Source organism: Lissotriton vulgaris, chromosome 12 (assembly GCF_964263255.1).
Source record: "Lissotriton vulgaris chromosome 12, aLisVul1.2, whole genome shotgun sequence".
Lineage (NCBI taxonomy): Eukaryota > Metazoa > Chordata > Amphibia > Caudata > Salamandridae > Lissotriton > Lissotriton vulgaris.
In genome coordinates this window covers 125,650,578-125,674,702 of record NC_141700.1, presented here as the reverse complement: position 1 = coordinate 125,674,702, position 24,125 = coordinate 125,650,578, and the positions used below count along the sequence as shown (strand labels likewise).

Below are 24,125 nucleotides of genomic sequence, written 5' to 3'. Positions count from 1 at the left end.
GGGTACTGAAACAAAAACCCAGTGTTCTGCTTTCTTGATTAGTCTTTGGTATGGTATCAAATGCCATGTTTATTCCCCTGGAGTGTGGTGATGTGTAGTGTATGACTGACGCTTGTAATTGTTTGATCGCCTCTTTTAGCAGTACAGTGGCACAGCAGAACAGCATAGCCACCTCATCCTCTGTACGCACGTCAACAGCAGGACTTTTGGTAAGTATGCCATTACACCCATACATAAATACTTCTGTTTTTGGTGGCACCTCATAGGTTTCTGCACTGTCTTTTTCCTCAGAGCACATGAGCATTTAATGTAATTTTGCAATAAGAATTATTTATTCAGGTCCCATTCCCTCTGTGCTGGTTTTACAAGAAAGACCTATCACTTTGCACAGTGCAAATAATTTTGCTTCTTATAAACTAGGTGTCATGCATTGGTATGCAAAGTTTTTGCTTTCTATTTGATGGCTTTCTTTCCTCTGCTTACTTTTGTCCCACCTCTATTGTGTTACTTCCTTACCATCCCTTTGATTGTATCATTTGTATCCTTTTATTGGTAACATTCAAGGAATTACTTTTTCCTTTTTTCCCCTTGTTTGCGCTCTCCCTTGTGTGCTGCTTCACCCTTCCAGTCTCCATCCTATACTCTCATCCCGGTTGATGTTTCTTTAGCCCTGCCTATTTAAAAAAACTATTATAAAGCCCCCTTCAAGCTCTTATTGCTCTCAAGCCCCCTTTAGTTGAATTTACTTTTCTTTTTTGGAAAGTGCAACTGCTCCAATTTGCTACCAGGTTGCCTCTTCCTTAATGTACTTTTGTACATTTTTAAAATTCTCCACTTCCAAGAGCAAAAGTATAAAAAATCAATCAATATTGCCGACCTGATGGATGTGTGATGACAAAGCACACTTATAACATCACACTGCAACTGCTTGATACTGTCTGACAAACTATCATGTGTTTCCCTTTAGTCCTTTGCAGAATAGCGTTGGGTAGAAAGCATTGACAAACACAAAATGTCAGGTAAAGCCATTAAAAGGTGAGACCTGTTGTCTTTGCCAGCAGACACTTTTCAAAGTAAAATCATACTGCACTGCACATCCATGTGTCTGAGCGCTTTTAACTGTTTGATTCCCAATGCACCTCCTTTAAATTGAATCTGGTGATTCAAGTGTACTGATCTTTTCATTCTTGTCAAGCTGTGCAAAGCCTCCTACCTAATTGATAATAAACTGCTTGCATGGTTTTAATGCAGAGCAGTGTGCCCATTATTCGTTTGCATGCTTTTTTCCATACAAGCTTTTGTACGCTACATTTCAAATTCAAAGCCACCAGTCTCTTCTTAACCATTTAACTACTGAGGGTTTTACCGCCTGTTCTGCAACCTGTTGTAGATATTTGGGACAGTTTGTACGTAAACCTTCATACCTTCATCCCACAGTAAATATCTAGGCCACACATGTTGCAATCTGACGGCATCTGGGGTTTGTGGTTCCTCCCCCAGAGAGAACTGTAAAAATAGTCGAACAGTAAACATTTGTAGGTTTCTTTTTTGAAAAATGGGGTAAAGATAACTGTGAGTGCCATCTTTCTTGCCTTGGTATGCCCCCACTTTTTTCTGAACTGCAGATGTCGTTTGACTGAGTGTGCCCTGGGTTCCTGCCAGCCAGGTACCCGGGGTCTGTTTTCCTTCCCTAAAACATTGTTGAAACTAAAACCCAATTGGCATCTCTGGCCACCTATCAATCCCTAGTAAATGGTACCCAGGGCATGGTGACCAGAGAAGACCCCTGAGGACTGGAGCACTTATTGTGCCACCCTCTGGGGCCCTGTACCCTGGCACCCACACACTGCCTTTGCAGGCTGAGTGTCTAAGTACAGAACTAAACAAAGTCGACATGGCACACAACCCTGTGTGCCATGCCCACAGTACCCACTGCCCTGGCATACTTCAGTCACCCCTCTAGCTGGGTGTCTATCCCAGGTGTGGGCACAGGTGCATGAGCCATGTGCCCCTACAGTACCCAGGGCCATTCCTGGGCACTGTGTGCAGTGATGCCATTAAGAGTATATGGTGCTGGGAGGTTGTCATTACGAACTCCACTGCACCATAATGGCTACACTGAAGACTGTTGTAATCAAAAGAGAGGGGCTCGTAGTTACCCGTAGGGAAATTGAGCACCAATATACTGTCAAGTAAAAGAAGGTATTTTCCCTATGGGAGATTCGTTTTTCTGATCCTAAACGGAATTCAGAAATATATCATACTCAATCTACAACAGTCACTCAACTCACAATCTGTTGGCTAGGGAAACACTCACCAGAAGGAAAAAACAATCTATATGTAAAAATATACAATTTATTTCAAATAAAAAACATATGAATTCTTATGCATTACTAATTAAAAACATATAATTACACAATTAAAACCACCTAGTGTGGAAATGGAGAAAGAATGGGGAAAGACACTAGTATCTGTCTTAATCATGTCACTTCGGGCCCCCGTTTGACAACAATGGGAGGAATAATCTTTCCTTATAACCAAATCATTTGTTGACAACTCCGAATATGACTCGTTGTAAATGCGTCGACGCGTTTCGGAAACCTTAGTTGATTATGGCCTCCTTCAGGACAGTCTCTATATGTTTCTCCAAAAACTGTATCTCACCGATGCAGTTGCATCTCGGCGAGTAGTATACGTTGTTTATTATATTTATGTTTGGGGTCGCTTTCAGATAATCACGAAAGTCCACACTCCTCAGATTAAAAAACAATTAAGAATTTCAATTTCGTTCTAGATTCTTATTTCATTTTCAATTGTATCTTCGGGATCCTCACAGGTTTCTCACAATGCATACATGTGTTAATGTCCCAATCCAGACGTGTGTCCGTTCTGTCTTCGGTTCTATTTTAGAGCGAAATTCTTTATATAATGATTCTTTTGGCGCAGCCGGGTAGTCTATGCTTGTGGCGAATTATGTCACACGGCACGTATTCCCGGGCTGCTGTTTGGGCGTCTGTGCGATCACCGTTTACAAAATGGAATACACTGAAGACTGACAAGTTTGGTACCAAACTTCTGTAGAAGGGGATCTCTGTGTATAGTCATAATCTAGTTAATAGTCCCGCCCATGTCGGTGGACCCCGCAGCAATAAAAAATAATCTCTTAAGCTGTCCTCAGTGCAGACCTGCATAGACACTTAAAGACAATAATGCAGCCTATACCTACAAGGCTACACTGTCCAGTACTTCAACTAGAAATGCAAAGGATATTCCACCAACATCACGTGTAACACAGTCTTAAGTTTCACCATAGAGAAACTTCCCCTTCACAAAATCCTTAGAATGATAGAGAGGAAGGGATAGACAGACAAGCCCCCATAGGCTGCAATTATAGGTCTGGAAAAGGATACAGTACCTTTAAGGAACTCTCCAGAGACCCGCGCTATCCCATGATGCACAGCATACTCCTTTTACTTTCAGTTCTTTTTTCCGGCTCCTGCTTACAGGATCCTGGAGCATTGAGCTCTTCCTTTTTTGGGTGTTTTTTCAATTTTTTTGGCACTTTTAAAGTGTTTAGAGTTTCACTCAACGTCTGACTGATTCTTCTACCTGTTTCTGGAGTTTTTGGCCAGTTTTGCCCACTCTTTTGTCGAATATGCATGCCTTGTTCGACAGTGCCCTGAGTGTGCCAGGAAGAAGGCATAGACATGCCCTCACAGGGTTTGTATCCTCTGTCTCCCATCCTCTCATGGCCCTGAAGACTGTGGAATTTGCCAACAATTCTCCAGGAGGACCCTGAAGGACAGAGAAGATCCGGCTCCAAGGACTGAAGCAGAGGAGACAGCAAGACCAAGGTGGGTCTGGGCATGGAGTGACTTCGTCCTCTACCCATGCTTCGGCCTCTGGGGGGCTCCCCAGTGAAGACAAGGCAAGAAAACGGCACAGATCTCAGTCTACGTCGATAGCCTCGGCGTCTAGGGGGTTGACCACCATCTGTTTCCGATCGTGCCAGGGCTCTGGGTCGAAGCAACATCGCCGTTTGACGTAGAGGGGACCGACGTAGAGACTTCGGACGAGGTCGACGTCTAGGACTGCTTAGACGTCGAGACACCATCGACGTCGAGAGGGGTCCGGGAGACACTGGCGCTTGCCGTCTAGGCCACACCGCCGTTCGTCGTGGAGGAGAGGCTAGACGTCGAGGGATGTATAGACGTCGAGACGTTCGACGAAAAAGAGGTCGACGTCGAGGAAAGAAGTAGAGCAGGGGACGTTTAAGGGGCAGGACTGTGTCCATGAACTCGGTAGTCACCCTGTCTTCAGCCTCCACGAGCCCACGGTCGTGCCGGCGCTCGTCTCGGAAGAGATCGGCCTCTAGAACATCCTCAAGGAATGTACAGAGGAAGAAGAGAAGAGTGGTGCGGTCTGCGGACTCTGATTGTTTTCAGACCTACTCGCCACTTAGGCCCAGGACGCCTACTCCTCCGTTGCCTAAGGATCCTCCTTCTCCTCCGTTGCCTAAGGATCCTCCTCCTCGTAATCCTCCACCTCCTCCTAATCTTCCTCCTCCTCCTCCTCCTCCACCACTGCCTCCTCCACGGTCTGTATTTTTGCTGCGCCTTCCATCGCCGCCTACGGGGCCTCCACATCCTAGGCTTCCGGTTCGGCCTCCGCGGCTTTCCCCTCCAGTACGGCAAGTGGATCGCCCTAGGCCTAGGAGATCAAGGTCACTGTCAAGGAGGAGACACCGGTCAAGGAGGGACCGTCATTCTTCAACGTGGTCAAGACGCCGTCACCGGAGGGACATATCCAGGTCCCTGCGCACCGACTCTAACAGTGCCCGCGACTACTCGCCCACCTTATCGGATTCACCAGTTACGAGGGTGTCACCGGTGGATGACATTGTGTTGTTGAGAGGGGCGGCAAAGCTGGGAATTACGCTGACGTTCCCCACACCTACGTCAGTGATTTTCGAGACCCTGCACAAGAAGCATTTGTTTTGGCCCTTGTTACCCTTGGTGCCAGGCTGGAGGAGCCGGCTATGGAGCTCTTCCTGACTCCGGCGTCCACGAAATCTGCTCCTTCCCGACAGCAGAAAAAATACAGAGCCCCAGACTCCGAACCGGCGTTCCTTAGATCGGACCCGGTGCCCGATTCAGTGATCGTCACGGCGGCTAGGAAGCAACACGCTACTGCCCCTTCCTCTACGGTGCCTCCGGACAAGGAGAGCCGTATGATGGATTCCGCAGGAAGGAAGGTGTGGTACGGCAGCAACGTCCATGAAAGCCACTAGTGCCACGGCTCTCCTGGGTCAGTAGGACCGATGTTTATGGGACTCCTTAGTGCAGTTTCCGGAGCACTTGCCTAGGGACAAGAGGGAGGATTTTCAGGAAATAATCAATGAGGGTGTAGGAAGGTACATCTGACTATGGTTGCCCCCAACTTTTTGCCCTGTGTTTTAGCTGGTTTTTGACATAGTCGACCTGGGATCCTGCCAATCAGGACCCCAGGCCTACTGCTCTCTCTTTAAAATGGATTCCATGTACCCTAGGTACATTTCCAATTGGGACTGGGCCACCTTATCAGACCCTGTAACTCAGGGCATAGGTGTACCCAGGGCCTACCAAGGGCTGAAGCATGTATTATGCCACCCCTGGCTGGCCTCCTAAATTTGACACAACTGGCTGCATGACAGCTGGGGCAAAGTCGTGTAATCACCCTTTGCTGTAGGTGTAGTATACCTATACCTAACCCTAACATGGACACACAGATTCCTATCAGTCACTCCTATGGCAGGCCTTGACAATCCTGAAGGCAGAGTGCTTGGAATCGTGTGAGATGGTGCTCTGGCATGAGCTGAGCCTGTCTGCAGCTTGCGGAACCAAGTCCTAATAGCTGTTCCATGATATCGCATACCATATACTCTTAAGTGCATTATAATCCTCGCGGTTAAATGCTATCTTTGGTATTGCTTTATCAAAACATGTCGAGTAAGGTGTCATACGAATTGGAATACTAACCCCTCGCCAATTCTGGCGACTGGGTTAGCATTCCACCCTTCTAGAGGGACACGACATGTATGTAACTGTGAACCCCGGTTAAAGTTAAACGAAGCCTCAGCTCCACAAAATGGATGCTGCCACCACAGACACGAGTCTGACCCCCTGCAGCTGGGAGTCCTTCCAGCGAGGGGAGCCTGGACAAAGGGTTTCCTGTCCGGGGCGGTGCTAGCACCGTCCCAGACATGGTTTTGTGTATCCTGGGTAGGCAGGGCTTTTCAGGAAGGTGACTGCTGAGTGGCACCCCGGTGCTCACTACGCATAGGCCGGTCAGAACCAGTTCCAGGGGCACACCAGCCCCTGGCCTGGGGAAAGTCCGGCATGGCAGAGGGGTGTAACCACCCCCCTCCTAGTCCCACCCATAGGCAGGACCTAGTCACCGGGTCAGCCCCCTTTTTTAGTATAAAGATGGGAGCGGGCCCCCTGTTCAAATTAGATCATCTTTGGAATCAAGACACAACTTTCTGCGAAAGGACTTCAAGATTTCCTTCTTCAAGATTCTCCCTTGTGGCTAAGGAGTAGTCACCCTGCATCCACAGGCACCATCCTAAGAACACTGCGGTCTGCTGCAAGTCCTTCTTCACGAATCCGACGACCCAGCTCGACGAGACCCGGCTTCCCTGGCACCTCTGACCTCTACTCACCTCTACAGCAAAGCTGAGAACCGTGAGTGCGACGAGACCTCGAGGGACCGACTATCGCCAAGACTGCACGACTTCTTTGTAACAAGCCCACGAGTCTTCCACTGGTGAGTGCTTTGGGGACCGAAAAGCCCCAACCCTGAGCAGCTCCAGCACCGAAGATCAGCCCTCCAGCATCTCCACGATCTGCGTGGGGCCCTTCTGCTTTTGCGTGCTCACCGCGCTGTGTGGCTACTAGCCGGCTGGCTTGTGGCCTTCTTCACGACGCCCGACGACATCACTGCTGCTGGTCTGGTTGCTCCAGACTGGCCCTTGCTTCCTTCTTTAAGAGAGGCACCCCGGACCCTCCTGGTCCACTCCAGACGCCATTTTAAGTCCACCGCTTGGGCTTGAATTTGCCAAGGCTTTGTTGCCCAATCCTGGGTCCAGCGACGCCGACAGCTTCATCCATCGTGGGACAGATCGCTCCTCCATCCTGGTCGCCGACAACGCCTCCTGGTCCGTGAGATCTGCGATCACAGCGTCACCCACTCACCTTGTCGAGGTGGCTACCATCCGGTACCCTCCTGGTGCCCACTGACTACTGGCTAGTAGTCTCAAACTTGGTCCCCTCTGCTTTCAGGTGTCATCTTCCATCGATCCAAGCTTGGATCCACCGAACTTTCTTCACTGGTCGCCTGCCAGCAACTTCTTTCTTCCAGGCTCCTGGTCCGTCTACGAGGATTCCCGACGTCTTTTGAGTCATATGCAGCTGCAGCCCCTGGGCTAGGTAACTTCGGCATTTCGGTGCCCCAGCATAGCCTCACTATCCAAGGGTCAGAATCCACTTTCGTTTTCCTCCTACCAGGTCGGGTTCGCCCGAGAACACTAACTTTGCAATTACTAGCTACCATAGACTTTGTCCCGCATCACGCGTGAGAGTGCACACTCTGCACCCGAGTCCCCTGGGTCTCCTAGAAGTAATCTAACGATTCTATAGTCAAGTCCTAGCGATTCCAAAGGCTATTAGTACTGTACTTACCTGCTAGTAATTTCGCATTCCACTTCCAGAGTATATGGTTTTCCGTGCCCCTCGGGCATTTGTATATACTGTGCTAGCTTAAGTATTTTCGTAAGAGTTTTGTTTTGTGCTTAGTACCCTGTCCTCATAAAGAGTACAGGGCTGTTGTGATTCTTAATAAATAACTATTTATTTTCATAACACTTGTGTGGTGTCCTTTCACTGGGTATTCAAGGGGTATATGTGTGGTAAACAGCTGGCTTAACACGCCCTCTCGAGTCTTTAGCCTTAGACTGCTCGTATCCATGCTACTAGGATAGCTGGTCTATAAGGTTGACTTACAACCAATCATCAATAAGGGTTGCTGGACTGATACATAGTGTTCACTAGAATAGTGAGCACTGCATATCAGGCCACCTTCTCACAGAGGGCATGATGGTATCCAACCAGGTGATCAGCTCGGCTGCAGATTCCTCTCTCCTAGCAGCTCGCGGCTACTGCCACAGGATTCATCTTAGGCGTCATGCCTGGTTGCGCCTGACTTCGCTAAAACCGGAGGCGCAGCAGAGTCTCTAACCTGCCATTCTCTGGTGCTACGCTATTTGGAAGGCATGCGGATGAGGAGATGGCCCGCATTAAGGTGGAGGCAGAAACCCTGGCGGCCGTTAGGTTAGAAAAACAGCAAGAGAAGTAGACCTTCCGTCCCTTCCAGAGACGCTTTGGTGCCCAGGGTAGAGGGCAAGGGCGTCAAGCTTGGTAGCAGCAACACCAGCAGCAGTACCAGTGACGTCCATTCTAGAAGCGCCAGAGGGGTAGAGATGGCCAGCAGTCCTCCTCGACGCCTAAAGGCCGGGTTTTGACCCTGAGGTGCTACTTCCCCCTCATCAGTTACCCGCTCTGGTGTGGGGAAGCATACAAAATTACTTGGCAGAGTGGAGAAAAATTACTCAGGACAAGTGGGTGCTGAATATTGTTTGCAATAGATACAGTCTGCGTTTCTTCACTCCGCCTCCAGCGATTCCACCGGTTTGCTCGTGGTTCCAACTGTGCGAGATCCAAGTGGAGGCCGATACCCTGCTAAGAAAAAGGGCGATCGAGGACGTCCCTTTGTCTCAAAGGGGAAAGGGTCTTTACTCACGGTTCTTCCTGGTGCGCAAGAAGTACCAGAACGAGTTCAGGCCCATTCTGGATTTGCCACAAGAAAACAAATGATTTCGCAGAGAAGTTTTGCATGCTGTCTTTGCACCAGATTTATCCTCCGCTGCAGAGAGTAGACTGGCTTTGCGCGATAGATCTGAAAGATGCGTACTTCCATGTGCCCATTGCACGGAAACACCGGAAGTTCCTGCGCTTCCTAGTCTGCACCAATCACGGTCAGTACACCGTACTACCGTTTGGACTGAAGTCTGCACCCAGGACTTTCTCGAAATGCATGGCTGTGGTGGCAGCGCACCTGAGAAAGAACAAGGTGTTTGTCTACCCGTATCTGGACGACTGGTTGATCAAAGCCTCCACCTTCCAGGAAGCGCAATTACATTTCAACAGGACGGCCGTTATGTTGAACCAGCTGGGATTGCACATAAACATGTCCAAGTCTGTCCCGACTCCTGTCCAGTGCCTACAGTACTTGGGAGCCTCCATCAATACGCTGTAGACCAGCGGGTCTCATTCGGAGGAGCGACGCTTATCTATCCTTCGGAAGACTCAGGCTCTCATGTCTGCTTCATCTCCGACAGGGACGACTGTGTCCTCTCTATTGGGGTCAATGGCCTCTTGCATCTTCCTCACACCACATTCACGGCTCCACATGAGGCCGCTGCAGGAATGTCTGAAGGACCAGTGGTACCAGAGGCGGGGGAGCTGGGACGACCGGATCAGGCTGCCCCTTCACGCCCTACAGTCCCTGAAATGGTGGTGTTCAGCGGTAAACATCCGCAAGGGGGTTCCATTCCACAAGGACATTCCGAGTCAGACTATCGTCACAGATGCGTCTCTCCTCGGCTGGGGAGCGCATTCAGACCAGCTACAGATTCAGTGAAGCTGGTCCCTAGCGGAATCCACGCACCACATCAACTTCCTGGAACTCTGAGTGGTTCACTTGGCCCTGAAGGCTTTTCTTCCGTCCTTCCAGACCAACTCCTTGCTTGTGCAGACGGACATTACAACCACAATGTATTACCTCAACAAGTAAGGGGGCTCGAGATCGCGCACTCTGTCACTGGAAGTACAGGCGATCTGGCAATGGCTGCTAGCCAGAGGACTGACTATAACGGCCACTCATCTGCCAAGTGTGCAGAATGCTCAGGTGGACGCCCTCAGCAGGCTCGTGCAAGAATACCACGAATGGGTTCTGAATGACTAGGTTCTAGAAGGCATCTTCGGGAGGTGGGGCACTCCAGATGTCGATCTGTTCGCCACCGCCGAAAACAGAAAATTCGGAGACTTCGCCTCCAGGTATTACCAACCGGGGACTCTGGGGAATGTGCTATGGACCAGCTGGTGAAACCGCTATCTGAAAGAAACACGTTAGTGTTAGATTCCTTACCTTAGACTATCCCCAGGCGTCAGTCTGGATCCGGAAACTTTTGCGTAGCAGTACCCCTGCGCGTCGGTAGGCGTCGTCTGCAGGCGTCCCCTGCGGCTCCGCGTCCGTCGTCGGCGTCGTGCGCCGTGATGACGTCGCTGGAGTATATAGACGCCGCCTCCGCGCGCTGACGTCAGTTCTTCTTTTTTCCGCGCCAGTGGACGCAGATCTGAAGAGCAGTACTCCGGTCTTTTGACCAAGTTTTTCGTTGTTATTTCTCTAATTGTGCCTGATAGGATGCCTGGGTTCAAGCACTGTGATGACTGTGAGCGCACGATGTCGGTCACAGACCATCACCGCCTCTGTCTCCGGTGTCTGGGCCCCGACCACGACGTGGACTCCTGTGTCGACTGCTGGGCCCTCACCAACAAGGCTAGGCGGGAGCGGTCCCGCAAGCTGCTGGAGCTCCGGGTGTCGGCCCCACGTCGGGACCGGGAGCGGTCCCGGTCCGGCCGGAGGTCGAGAGAGCGTTCGAGGGAGCGGTCGCGGAGCCGCGCCGAGCGTTCCGGAAGTCGACACCACTCGTCAGGCTCATCAGGTAAGAAGCACAAGAAGTCGGGGCGTCGTCATCGTACCCCCGACTCCCCCCGACGCTCGCGCGATGCGGCCGGGGGCTCGGGTGACCCCAACCCCGCGGCTCCGCGAGAGTCGCCGGCGCGGCCTGCCTCATACCCTCCGGTCCCTGGGCATGGCGCGACGCCTGAGGAGATCGAGGCGTTCCTCATGGCCATGAGGGCGCTCGCTTCTCCGACGGGGCGTACGGCGCCTTCGGGCCCAGTGCTACCGTCTGGGGGCCCTGGCGGTTCGGGTGTCCCTGCCTCGGCGCCGTCGGGTGCTCCGGCCCCGGCGCCGCCGACGGCTCCGACCCCGGCGCCGCAAGGGCCTTCGGGATCGGCGCCGGCTGGTCTTCCGGCCTCCCCGGCGCCGTTACCATCGGGGTTGCCCCCGACGCCGCCCCCGCGCGGCACCGGTTCTCCGGTGCCGGCTCCGGCCGGCGGCGGGGTTCCGGCGCCGGCTCCGGGCGGCGCCGTCCCCTTACCTTCACCGACGCCGGACGCGGCGCCGGACGGGCGTCGCTCGACGCCGGTCCCGGCGCCTATGGGGCCCATGAACCCCGAGGAGCCGGTCTACATCGTTGACTCCGAATACGGAGAAGATGAAGAGTTCGGTGAAGGTTGGGAGGGGTCCGAGGACCCTCTGTCACGCGAGTGCCAGTATGACCCGGACTGGACAGGTGACTTGGGGGATGCCAGTGGTCTGGACGACTCTCCTAACCCTGGTTTGATCTCTCCTCCAACCGTGGCATCGGTGGAGGGAGCTGCATATTCAGTGGTGCTGATGAGGGCTGCCAAGGCCTTACACCTTGAGCTCCCCGTCGCGGCCGTGAGGCCTAACATCCTCACCGAGGTCTTCAAACCGCAGTCATGCCCACAGGAGCCACTGCTGCCGTTTAATGAAGCCTTGTCAGACGTTCTGTTGGGCACGTGGTCCAGGCCCGCTTCAGGTGCGCCTGTTGATCGGAACGTGGCCAGGCGCCACCGTCCTTGTCCGGACGACCCCAAGTTCCTGTCTACCCACCCCACCCCTGAGAGTCTGGTGATCCAGGCCTCGACCTCCCAGTCCGCATTCCCGTCGGCCCCCGCCCGACCGGGAATCCAAGAGGTATGACCATTTTGGCAAGAAGGTCTTCTCGTCCATTAGTTTGGGCCTGCGGTCTTGCAACACCGCTTGCCTCTTGGGCCGCTACCAGAATGCCCCATGGAGGTGCGGGCAAAACTCGGTCAAGCTGTGGCTGAGGGCCGGGATGCAGCGAAATATTCGATACGGTGTGGTCTTGATACGACCGACTCGCTGGGCAGGGCTATGTCAACGACGGTGGCGATTCGTCGCCACGCCTGGCTGAGATCCGCCAATTTTTCGGCTGATGTCCAGAATACCTTGATGGACATGCCGTTTGATGGCTGTCACCTGTTCGGTGACAAGGCGGACCACGCGCTGGAACGCTTCAAGGACTCCAGGGTCACGGCCAAGTCCTTGGGTCTCTCGACCCAGCGTCAGCAAACGGGTTCGTTTCGCCCCTTTCGTGGCCAAGGAAGGGGCGCCCCCACACGTGCTGCCAGCCACGCGCCGCAACAATCCTTTCAACGCGGTGGCGGCCGTGGAAACCGCCGTGGTGGCGGTCGGGGACAACGGCGGGGTCAGACCACACCTTCCCCCGCAGCATCTACCCCTAAATCCTCCTAGTCCTTGCTTTCGGCCCCATGTGACGCCAGTGGGTGGCAGGGTTCGCCATCACCACGCTCACTGGCGCACGATCACTTCGGACAGGTGGGTGCTGCAAATCGTCCGAAGGGGCTACTCCCTCCCCTTCGAGACCTCTCCTCCAGCCATGCCACCGCAGATCCACCGTGTGTCGGGGGACCACTTGACACTTCTGCAGGAGGAAGTTACGGCCCTCTTGGCCAAGGGGGCCATCGAGCGCGTTCCTGGGCCAGAAGTAGGGCGTGGTTGCTATTCCCACTACTTTCTGGTGCCCAAGAAGGACAAGGGGGGCCTACGTCCTATCTTGGATCTAAGGAACGTCAACGGCTTCCTCCGGAAGGAGAAGTTCAAGATGTTGACGTTAGCTCAGGTCTTGGCTGCTCTAGACCCCCAAGACTGGATGGTAGCGTTGGACTTGCAGGATGCCTATTTTCACATCCCCGTCCTGCCGGCCCACCGGCGTTACCTGCGGTTCACGGTAGGCAAGGAGCACTTTCAGTTTATCGTGCTTCCCTTCGGCCTTACCAGCGCCCCACGGGTGTTCACAAAGGTGATGGCGGTGGTCGCAACCCATCTGCGCAGGTTGGGGGTTTCAGTCTTCCCCTACCTAGACGACTGGTTGTTGAAGGCGGGCTCGCCCCAGACAGTCGTCCACCACCTTCAGATGACGGCAGACCTCTTGCACGACCTGGGGTTCTCCATCAATGTGCCGAAATCACACCTGTGTCCCTCTCAAAAGCTCCTTTTCATCGGAGCGGTTCTGGACTCGGCGCAGTTTCGGGTTTATCCTCCGGAACGGCGGGTTCGGGATATTCAGGCTTTGATTCCCATCTTTCAGCCGCTATCCCAAGTTTCGGTCAGGTTGACGCTGCGGCTGCTGGGACTGATGGCTTCCTGCATCCTTCTGGTGCATCATGCCCGGTGGCGGATGCGGGCTCTGCAGTGGGATCTGAAGTTTCAGTGGGCACAGCATCAGGGCAACTTGTCCGACCACGTCTTGATCTCGGAGGGCACTGCGAGACAACTGCAGTGGTGGCTTACGGACCGCGATTGGGTCAGGGGCAAGTCCCTCTCCCTTCCCCAACCGGAGCACGTTGTCGCGACGGACGCGTCCCTCCAAGGCTGGGGTGGCCACTTGGGAGAGGCAGAGATCAGAGGCATCTGGTCTCCGGCGGAGTCCCGGCTCCATATCAATCTGTTGGAGCTGCGGGCGATTCGTCTGGCACTGAAGGCATTCCTCCCCTTTGTCAACGGGACTGTAGTGCAGGTGTTCACCGACAACACCACCGCCATGTGGTACTGCAACAAACAGGGCGGAGTGGGGTCGTGGACCCTTTGCCAGGAGGCTCTGCGCCTCTGGCAATGGCTGGAACGTCAGGGCGTGGCTCTGACGGTTCAACACCTGGCAGGTTCTCTGAACGCCAGGGCGGACGAACTCAGCCGTCGGTGCTCGATGGATCACGAATGGCGTCTGAACTCGGACGTGGTGCAAGGCATCTTTCTGCAATGGGTAGAGCCTTGGTTAGATCTATTCGCCACAGAAGAGAACGCGCAATGTCATCAGTTCTGCGCGTTGGAGTTTCCAAGACGGCACTCGCACGGCGACGCCTTTCGGCGCGAGTGGAGTTGCGGTCTGTTATACGCCTTTCCGCCTATACCACTTCTGCCCAGAGTGCTGAAGAAGATCAGGCGCGACCGGGCCCAAGTTATCCTTGTGGCTCCGGACTGGGCTCGAAAGTACTGGTATCCCGAGCTACTCAGCATGTCAGTCGGTCTCCCGATCCGCCTGCCCCTTCAGGAGGACCTTGTGTCGCAGCAGCAGGGGACGGTCCTCCACCCGAACCTGTCCAGTCTCCACCTCCATGCTTGGAGATTGAGCGGCGGCAGTTGAGGCCATTTGACTTGCCTCCTGAAGTCTGTGATGTTATTCTGGCAGCCAGGCGTCCCTCCACTAAGTCGGTATACGCCTGTCGGTGGAACAGATTTTTGGCATGGTGCACAGCAAAGGCTGTGGATCCTCTTTCTGCCCCTCTTTCGGAGGTTCTTCTGTTTCTTCTTTCTCTTGCCCAGCAGGGCTCTGCTCTGGGCACTATCAAGGGCTACCTTTCTGCCCTTTCAGCCTTTTTGAGGCTTCCTGATCAGCCTTCTTTGTTCAAATCCCCGATTGTAACTCGATTCTTGAAAGGCATCACTCCCATGTATCCACCTGTTCAGTTTGTGATGCCTCAGTGGGATTTGAACCTGGTTCTAACTTTCCTGATGTGTGCTCCCTTTGAGCCCCTTCATTCTTGCCCTCTCCGTCTCCTGACTTTAAAGACGGCTTTCCTGGTTGCCATCACCTCTGCCAGGAGGGTGAGTGAGCTCCAGGCTCTTTCTGTCCAACCTCCTTTCCTGTCCATTCATCCTGACAAGGTGGTTCTGAGGACTAGACCTTCTTTCCTGCCCAAGGTTGTTTCGGCCTTTCACATCGGGCAGTCCATCACCCTCCCTTCCTTCTTCCCGCCTCCGCATCCTTCAAAGGATGAAGAGCGGCTCCATCGGCTGGACCCAAAACGTGCGCTTTCATTTTACATGGATCGCACACGCCAGTTCCGGGTGGATGACCAACTGTTTGTTGGCTACGTGGGTGCGAAGAAGGGACGGGCGGTTTGTAAACGAACCATCTCTCGATGGGTCGTCCTCTGCATCAAAGCGTGCTACTCTTTGGCTCGGAAGGAGCCTCCTGTTGGGCTGAGGGCCCATTCCACTCGGGCCACGGCGGCTACTACTGCCCTGGGCCGGGGAGTCCCCTTGCAGGACATTTGCCAAGCGGCTACGTGGGCCTCGCTGCACACCTTTGCGAGGCACTACTGCCTGGACAGTCAAGTCCGGAGGGATGGCTTCTTTGGCCGTTCTGTCCTCCAGGACTTTCTGGTGTAGTTTTGTATTGGTTCGCAGACCCACCACCGGGGTTGGTATTGCTGGGGTATGTATTCTAAGGTAAGGAATCTAACACTAACGTGTTTCTTTCAGATGAACAAGTTACTTACCTTCGGTAACGATATATCTGTAAGAAACATTAGTTAGTGTTAGATTCCTTACCGAACCCACCCATCCTCCCCGTTCTGCGAACTGATACCTAGGGTTCAGGTCATCCCTTTCAGGGCCCTAGTTTTACATGGCACCAGTGTTGGTTCTCTCATGGCTCTGCGTCTCCTGGCGCGGAAAAGCTGTGTGCAAAGAACTGACGTCCGCGCGCGGAGGCGGCGTCTATATACTCCAGCGACGTCATCACGGCGCACGACGACGGACGCGGAGCCGCAGGGGACGCCTGCAGACGACGCCTACCGACGCGCAGGGGTACTGCTACGCAAAAGTTTCCGGATCCAGACTGACGCCTGGGGATATTCTAAGGTAAGGAATCTAACACTAACTAATGTTTCTTACAGATATATCGTTACCGAAGGTAAGTAACTTGTTCTTCTGTACGCTTTTCCACCCATTCCCCTGATTCCGACGGAGCTCATCAAGCTGTCCCGGTCCAGAGCACGGATGATCCTCATTGCTCCGGAGTGGCCTCGACAGTAGTGGTTCACTGATCTGCTCCACCGGTCTAGTCAGCCTCACATACAACTGCGGTGTCGGCTGGACCTTCTCACGAAGTTCGGGGGCAGATGGTGCACCCTATCCTCTCATGAGTTTGGCAGCATGGCTCCTGAGAGAGTGCAATATGGACACCTTAATCTGCCTGAGGATTGCATGAACATTCTCAAGGAGGCTAAGCGGCCTTCCACTAGGACGTCTTATGCCTACAAGTGGAAGAGGTTCTGTATCTGGTGTACGTCCAAGAACTATGATCCGACTACCTGCAAGGAGGATGTGGTCCTTCCATATCTCTGTATTTGGCTCAGTCTAGCCTTAATTTTCAATCTATTAGGGTTCACCTCGCAGCGTTAACTACATACAGGAAATGCCCTTCACAGACTTCCTTCTTCCAGGTCCCTATGATTAAGGATTTTTTGGAAGGATTGAAGAAATTGTTTCCTCCTGTTCGGAGTCCTTCGCCTTCCTGGGAATTGAATGTGGTGCTGTCCAGATTGATGAAGGATCCTTTTGAACCCATTCATAAGGCCTCACTGCAGCACTTATTGTGGAAGGCGGCTTTCCTTGTGGCCATTACATCGGCCCGAAGGGTGAGTGAGATTCAGGCATTATGTTAAGAAGCTTATACTGGTTCGAGGCATGTGGGCTGCTGAATTCATATCTGTGCATAGATCGCCGCCTAGTGTTGGGTCCGGATGATTGCACATTGTTGTCCTGGAAGAGTCTTCGAAGTATCAGGAGATAGGTGGCTCCTCCCCTGGACTACAGTGCGCATGGGCATCGACTCCATCCCCAGATTGTTTTTTTCCGCCATTGGGTTCGGATGTGTTTCGGTTCCCTCTGTCAGAATCGATAGTTGTTAATTTACTTTGCTCGAGACCAAAAGGTCTTTAGGACTTGCGTCGGTATTGTCTATCGTTCGGGTTCGTTATTTCCTCGGCTCCGAACCTACACTGCCCTTCCGCGTGCTTTCGGCGCGGACGGGCCTACTCAACGCTCCAGCCTCTTCCACCATGGAACGAAGTCCATTTAAACGGTGCCCGGTGTGTGCCTCGAAGTATCCGCATATCGATGTACACCCGGTGTGCAATAAGGGTTTGTCGCCGGACCACGACGAGGCCAAGTGTATGGCCTGCTCCAAGTTCCGGTCCAAGAAAACACTCAAGCTCCGCCGAGCTGTGCGACTGCAGGCCCAACGATCGGCTCCACCTCCTACAGACATCTTCGACGCGGAGGATGTCGGGGACGACACTATCCAGGAGATCACAGAATCTAACCCGGCGTCGGTGGTCGAGGACGACTACGACGCGGAAGACGAGGATTTCGATGAAGTCGAGGAGGTAGGGGACGACGGGGCCTTTGCCACCGTAGAGGATAGCTCGGATGAAGAGCTTCCTCAGACTGACTCCGGGGCCAGCCAACATTACAAGGCCCAGGTCGAGGGATCGCCTTCGGGCCTTACCCAAAGCCTTGATACCCGTCCCACGGCTCCGCCTTCCGGCCCGGCCACGGACATTGATACGGCGCCACTCCCGGTACAGCCAAAAATGAAAGGGAAACCAACGGTCTCGACGCCAGACGTATCGAAACCGAAAGCGCAAATCAAGCTGGTCGGGTCGAAGACTTCGGAGGCCTCGGCGCCGAAGAAATCCAAGATGGCCTTCGAGCTCAAGAGCCACGCCAAAATGGCCGACCCGAAGGCTACTGTATCGAAGCCGAAGGTTAAAGGGACCGACGCAGCTGCATCGGCGCCGAAAACGGTCAACGCACATAAGTCAACTCGATCCCAAGAAGGTCGACGACCATCTGAAGTCCACTCTCGACCCAAAGAAGCGGCAGGACGACCCCAAGTCCCTCACTGCCTCGATTCCACTTGACCAGGCCAAGGGGGCAACGGCGTCGACTCCGAAGAGTGCGTCATCGGTCGCCACCTCGAAGCCAGCTTCAAAAGACTCTCTCGAAGGTGCGTCCCTCCGCCTCGTTCACGAAGAAGGTTACGGAGTCCCTTCAACGTATTAGGGAGGGGGCCGCAGCAGTCGAGCCAAAGGACCCTGTGCCACCCAAGCCTCTAGAAAAACCGGCGAAGGCGCTGACGTCTATTCTGTTCACTTTGCCACCAAAAACGGCGCCGAAAGCTTTCACAGCAAAACCGGGGGCCGGAGTGCCCGTGAAAGTGTCTTCGGCGCCGAAGCCATAGTTAGTGGTCCCAAGCCCACGGCAACAACCGCTGGCAGAAGAGGAGCGTCAGGAAGTTATCATCGACGCCAACACGGGCAAGCTCTCTCTCCTTAAGAGAAAGATCACCCCTGAACCACAATATGGCGCATATCCAACACACAGGCGCTACTAGCGCGTTATGACAGGGCACACTATGATACTCTAGAGACCCTTTTACAGCACTTACCCGATCAATATAAGGAAGCAGGAGGGGAAGCTTATCACCAATGCTTCAATTAAGTGCGCTCTGGACGTGGCTGACACCGCCTCGCGAGCGATTAACACTAGCGTTCTACTTCGTAGACATGCATGGCTAAGGATATCCGGGTTCAAGCCAGACATTCAAACTACCATCTTGAACCAGACGGTCAACCCAGACCACCTCTTTGGCCCCGAGGTGGATACCACTCTAGAGGATGAAAAGACACCGACACTGCGAAATCTATGGGTGCCTTGCAGTCCCAGCAGTTTCGGGGTGGTTCCTTTCGTCGCTCCAATAATAGAGGCACCTCAAGGGGTCAACTTTCACAGTCGACGCAATTCTACAAGAGCAACACCCAAACTTCTTATACCAACAAAGGTCGGGGAGGATACCGTGGCAACAACGTCAAAGGCAGAGGACGTGCAAATAACAGCTCCAGGTCCTCCACCGCCAACAAACAGTGACGCCTTGTCACTGCCCCCCGACCACGCAACACCGGTCGGGGGGAGACTCCAGCAGTTCCTGCCCATGTGGAAGTCCATCACCACGGACAGGTGGGTCAGAACTCTTATCCAATACGGGTATTGTCTGGAGCTCACATCCACTCCACCCAACATACCCCCAAAAAACCGTCCTATGTCCGGCGAGCATTTGCACTTGTTGCAGCAAGAAGTCAACGTCATGCTGCAAAAAGGGGCAATAGAGCTCGTGCCCCTGCAGGAAAGAGGTGCAGGAGTTTACTCCCTGTACTTTCTGATTCCAAAGAAGGACGGATCCCTCAGGCCCATTCTGGACCTCAGGCCACTCAATTTTTACATCCTCTCGGAGCATTTCCACATGCTCACGCTGCAGCAGGTTCTTCCACTGCTTCAACAAGGGGACTACCTGGCAACTCTGGATCTGAAGGATGCATACTTCCACATTCCACTACATCCTTCACACCGAAAATACCTCAGGTTCACCATACAAAACCAACACTACCAGTTCAAGGTTTTGCCTTTTGGGGTCACCACGGCACCCAGGGTTTTCACAAAGTGCCTAGCAATGGTGGTGGCGCATCTCAGACGTCAGAACATTCACGTCTACCCCTATCTGGACGACTGGCTTATTCAAGCCAAGTCGGCCCAGCAGTGTGCCAACCACGTGTCCCAAACCATTCATCTTCTGCACGATCTGGGGTTCTCACTGAATTACCCAAAGTCCCATCTCCAGCCCGCTCACATACGGCAGTATCTGGGTGCGACAATAAACACTCTGGCGGCTACAGCACAGCCGAATTCAGTGAGGATCAACAGCATTCAATCGCTGATCCAAAAATTCAGACCTCAACACTCGCTTCCAGCAAGAGTGTTCATGCAGTTGATAGGCATGATGGCCTCCTGCATCTCCATTGTCCCGCACGCGAGACTACATATGCGTCCGCTTCAGGAGTGCTTAGCACGTCAGTGGACTCAGGCTCACAACCAGTTGAAAGACCTAGTGTTGGTGAGCGGTCGGGCATACAACTCTCTGCATTGGTGGAATCCACGAAACCTTTGCAAGGGCCGACCTTTTCAAGAGCCTGTGCCACAGATTATCCTGACGACGGACGCTTCTCTCCAGGGATGGGGAGCGCATGTACTCCAATACACTGTGCAGGGACTATGGACGCAACAGCAAAGGAAGATGCACATCAATGTACTGGAACTGATGGCAATCTTCATGGCCTTAAAGGCATTCAAAGTACATCTGTGCAACAAGGTCGTGTTGATCCGGACGGACAACATGACGGCCATGTACTACATTCAGAAGCAGGGGGGCACACACTCTCCGCAGCTGTCTCATCTGGCTCAGAGCATGTGGAAGTGGGCCATTCAGAGGAACATTTTCCTCATGGCAGAGCATCTCCCAGGCAAGGACAATCAGATGGCGGACCTGCTCAGTAGGCACAGCCACCAAATGCACGAGTGGGAGATACATCCATCAGTACTCCAACCGTACTTCCAAAGGTGGGGTCATCCAGAGATAGACCACAAGGGAGAACGCAAAATGCAAAAGCTTCCCTGCCAGGTTCCCACACCCACAGTCGCAGGGCAATGCGATATGGATGAACTGGTCAGGCAGATTTGCGTACGCTTTTCCCCCAGCACCTCTGATTCCGCTGGTGGCACGCAAACTCAGGCAGCACTCGATGACTCTCATCCTAGTTGCTCCAACTTGGGCTCGCCAACCATGGTACACCACGTTTCTGGAACTGTCCGTGGTACCGCATCACAGGCTGCATCTCACACCCAGCCTTCTGACGCAGAGCCATGGCGACATTCAGCACCCAGACCCGCAACAGCTCAACCTGGCGATCTGGCTCCTGAAGTGCTAGAATTTGGCTACCTGCACCTACCTGCCGACTGTATGGACATCATTCGGGAGGCAAGAAAGCCCACCACTAGAGCTTGCTATGCGGCAAAATGGAAGCGGTTCATCATTTATTGTGCAGACCACAACATTAACCCGCTGGATGCTTCTATTCAGAACATCATCTGTTACCTTTTCCATCTATACAAGTGTAATCTGGCCTATGCTTCCATTCTCATTCATCTGTCTGCAATGGCCGCTTATCTCCAAAATATTGTGAAACAGTGAAGGTATCGGATCCTACATCTGACCAGCCCGGATCTCAACAATAGGAAAAATAGAGCAAGGTGGCTGGACAGGATTATTCAAAAAACCATTCCCCAATCACACAGCCAATATGTACCGTGTGACCACTGGATTTGTATTCCAAACAAATTTATTTTCTTTTTCACATAATTTCCACACACTATTTAAGAAAAACAGGCACAAACCGAACCACTGTCAGATCAAAAGGTTCATATAGACAGTATCTACAAACATACACATTTACGAATTTGCAACAGTGAAATAAGCAGAATTGATTGAACACACAAAAAAAAACATTAGAATATATAATGGTCCAATTGAATTGCAGTTATATACAGTGCAAAAAAATACATGAACAAAGAACAAGCACCAGTCCTAGGAACTAAAAAACCAAAAGACAAGCGGGTTTGAGATCGAAAAACCAAGCCTGCCTGTCTACAAAAGCCTGTGGTGTGATGTTTCTATGGGGTTGCAGCGCTAGGGTCCACAATTGTGATGTAATTTATATCCTAGCGGCACCCTTTATTGTTGCCACAGGGTGGTAGTGTCGACGCGTTTCGAACCTGGATGTTCTAGGTTCTCTTCAGGACAGGGACTGGGGGAAAGATTCTGCACGGGGTCACAAAGGTTGCCGTAGTGTAGGTATAGTGTAGTTCGCAGTCAACCCTACAGTATATGCAGAACAGAACTGAGGGCGTATGCCTTCGGAGAGCGTTCAAATAGGGAGGCAGCTCACATTATTGGCGCAGAAATGAAGGACTGAGTCTGAGACGCGCAGAGCAGGGAGCACTCGGACACTGAACCCAATTCAGGCCGGTCGGAGGAGTTAGCTCATTGTTTGAAAGGATTATTCCAGCCTTAATTCAATCGGTCTAGTCTATCTCTAAAATAGGCAGCACCTCTCCCTCTTCAGGGTGCCTGCCATCAAAGCTTTTCTGGAAGGACTCAAACGAGTCATTCCACCACGGACTCCACCAGCTCCTGAGTGGAACCTCAATGTGGTCCTTACCAGGCTGATGGGTCCTCCCTTTGAACAACTGCATTCCTGCGAGATTCAGTTCTTGACTTGGAAAGTGGCTTTCCTCATAGCAATTACATCGCTACGGCGGGTTAGTGAGTTGCAAGCCCTCACTATCCAAGAGCCATTTATCCAAATTCATTCCAACAGGGTAGTGCTTCGCACTAATCCTAAATTTCTACCCAAGGTTGTGTCTCAGTTTCACATCAACCAAACAATTGAATTACCTGTTTTTCTTTCAAAATCCTGAGTCACTGGCGGAGCGGATGCTCCATACCCTTGACGTTAAACGGGCCCTAATGTATTGCATCGATAGGACCAAGGATTTTAGGAAAACTAAGCAACTCTGTCGCCTTTGCACCACACCACAAAGGTAACCCTATTTCCAAGGCTGGTATTGCTAGATGGATCGTTAAATGTATCCAGATCTGCTATCTAAAGGCAAAACGCACTCTTACCATTCCACCAAGAGCCCACTCCACCAGGAAGTTAGGGGCCTCCATGGCATTCCTTGGAAACATTCCTTTGGAAGACATATGTAGAGCAGCCACTTGGTCTACCACACACACATTTACTAAGCATTACTGTGTTGATGTGCACTCCAAACAGCAGGCAGCTGTAGGGCAGGCTGTTCTCAAAACACTCTTTCAAACTGCTGCAGCTGGCACAGGCGGCCGCCGCTAATGGAGGGACTGCTATGTATTCTATGCACAGATATGAATTCAGCAGCCCACATGCCTCGAACCGAATATGCTACTTACTAGTATGCATCTGTTCTTGGCATGTAGGGCGGCTGACATTCATCACCACCCCCTTTTCTGAACCCCCTTCTCTGAGACATTCATATCGCCCGCCCTCCTCCCCGGCGCCTGTAGCAGCTGCAGTATTCACATATACTCATAGCATGGTCATCATTCACTGAGTTTCACTCCATCTTGGCCACAATTGCTAAAAACAATCTGGGGATGGAGTCGATGCCCATGCGCACTGTAGTCCAGGGGAGAAGCCATTTATCTCGTGATACTTCGAAGACTCTTCCAGGACAACAATGTGCAATCATCTGGACCCAACACTAGGCGGCGATCTATGCACAGATATGAATGTCAGCAGCCCTACATGCCAAGAACAGATGCATACTGGTAAGAAGCATATTCGATAGCCCCTAAATGCCAAGGCCGCAGACTAAGGTGGGAGGTAATTACTCCTACCGACTTCCTGGAAAACCTGTATAGGAGCAAAACTGAGGATCTGACTATATGTCTAGGTGAAAACTCAGACCCAAGGGATATCTTGGATGCTTTTAATCGTATTACAGAACAGGTAGCAGCTAATTTGACTAGAAAAAGTAAAATAAGGCCTAAGAAACTGAAAAATTGGTTTAATCAAGCCTGTAGTGACACCCACGCTGCACTTTTAGAAGTGCTAAAAGTGTCTGGTAAGGATACGCAGAAGATAGCAGAGGCAAGAATAGCCTATAAAAAGGCTATTAAATTGAGGAAAACTGAGCTTAAGGACATGGCTTGGGTAGAACTGACCAAAGTGAGTGTTCTGAAAAGTAGCACTCAATTTTGGAATGTGATTGATAGTCCCTTGTTTAATGGGACAGAAAATACAAATCAGGACGGTCTCATCCCACCAGAAAAGTGGGTGGGGCATTATGGTGGCCTTTATGCGGAAATAAATAACATCTCTTGTGACTCAAGGTGATTTTGCACAGGCGGGAAAGATCAATTTCACCAGAGAAGTCTTGGAGGCTATTGAGACCACAGCACATGGGAAAGCCCCTGTTCCAGACGGGGTTCCGGAAGATCTGTATAGAGCAGATTCCCATTATTGGGCAAAGATTTTAACTTCCAATTTTAATGCAGTTACTATAGTAGGTCCCCCAGTGTCTTGGGGTAAAGCAGTTATCGTCTCAATATTCAA

The 24,125-nt window shown here is 52.2% G+C and overlaps 1 protein-coding gene across 23 annotated transcripts in view; it reads left to right on the top strand.

Annotated features, from left to right (window-relative positions):
- Nucleotides 1–24,125, top strand: part of UBAP2L (ubiquitin associated protein 2 like) — an 889,182-nt gene that overhangs the window by 246,015 nt on the left and 619,042 nt on the right. For all 23 annotated transcript variants that reach the window (XR_015302630.1, XR_015302632.1, XR_015302629.1 and 20 more), the window contains one exon: nucleotides 140–209. Coding sequence is in view for 18 of the 23 variants with exons in the window: in XM_086947511.1 (XP_086803637.1) it covers nucleotides 140–209 (70 nt within the window). In the remaining 5 variants the exon portion in view is untranslated. The remainder of the gene's footprint in view (nucleotides 1–139; nucleotides 210–24,125) is intronic.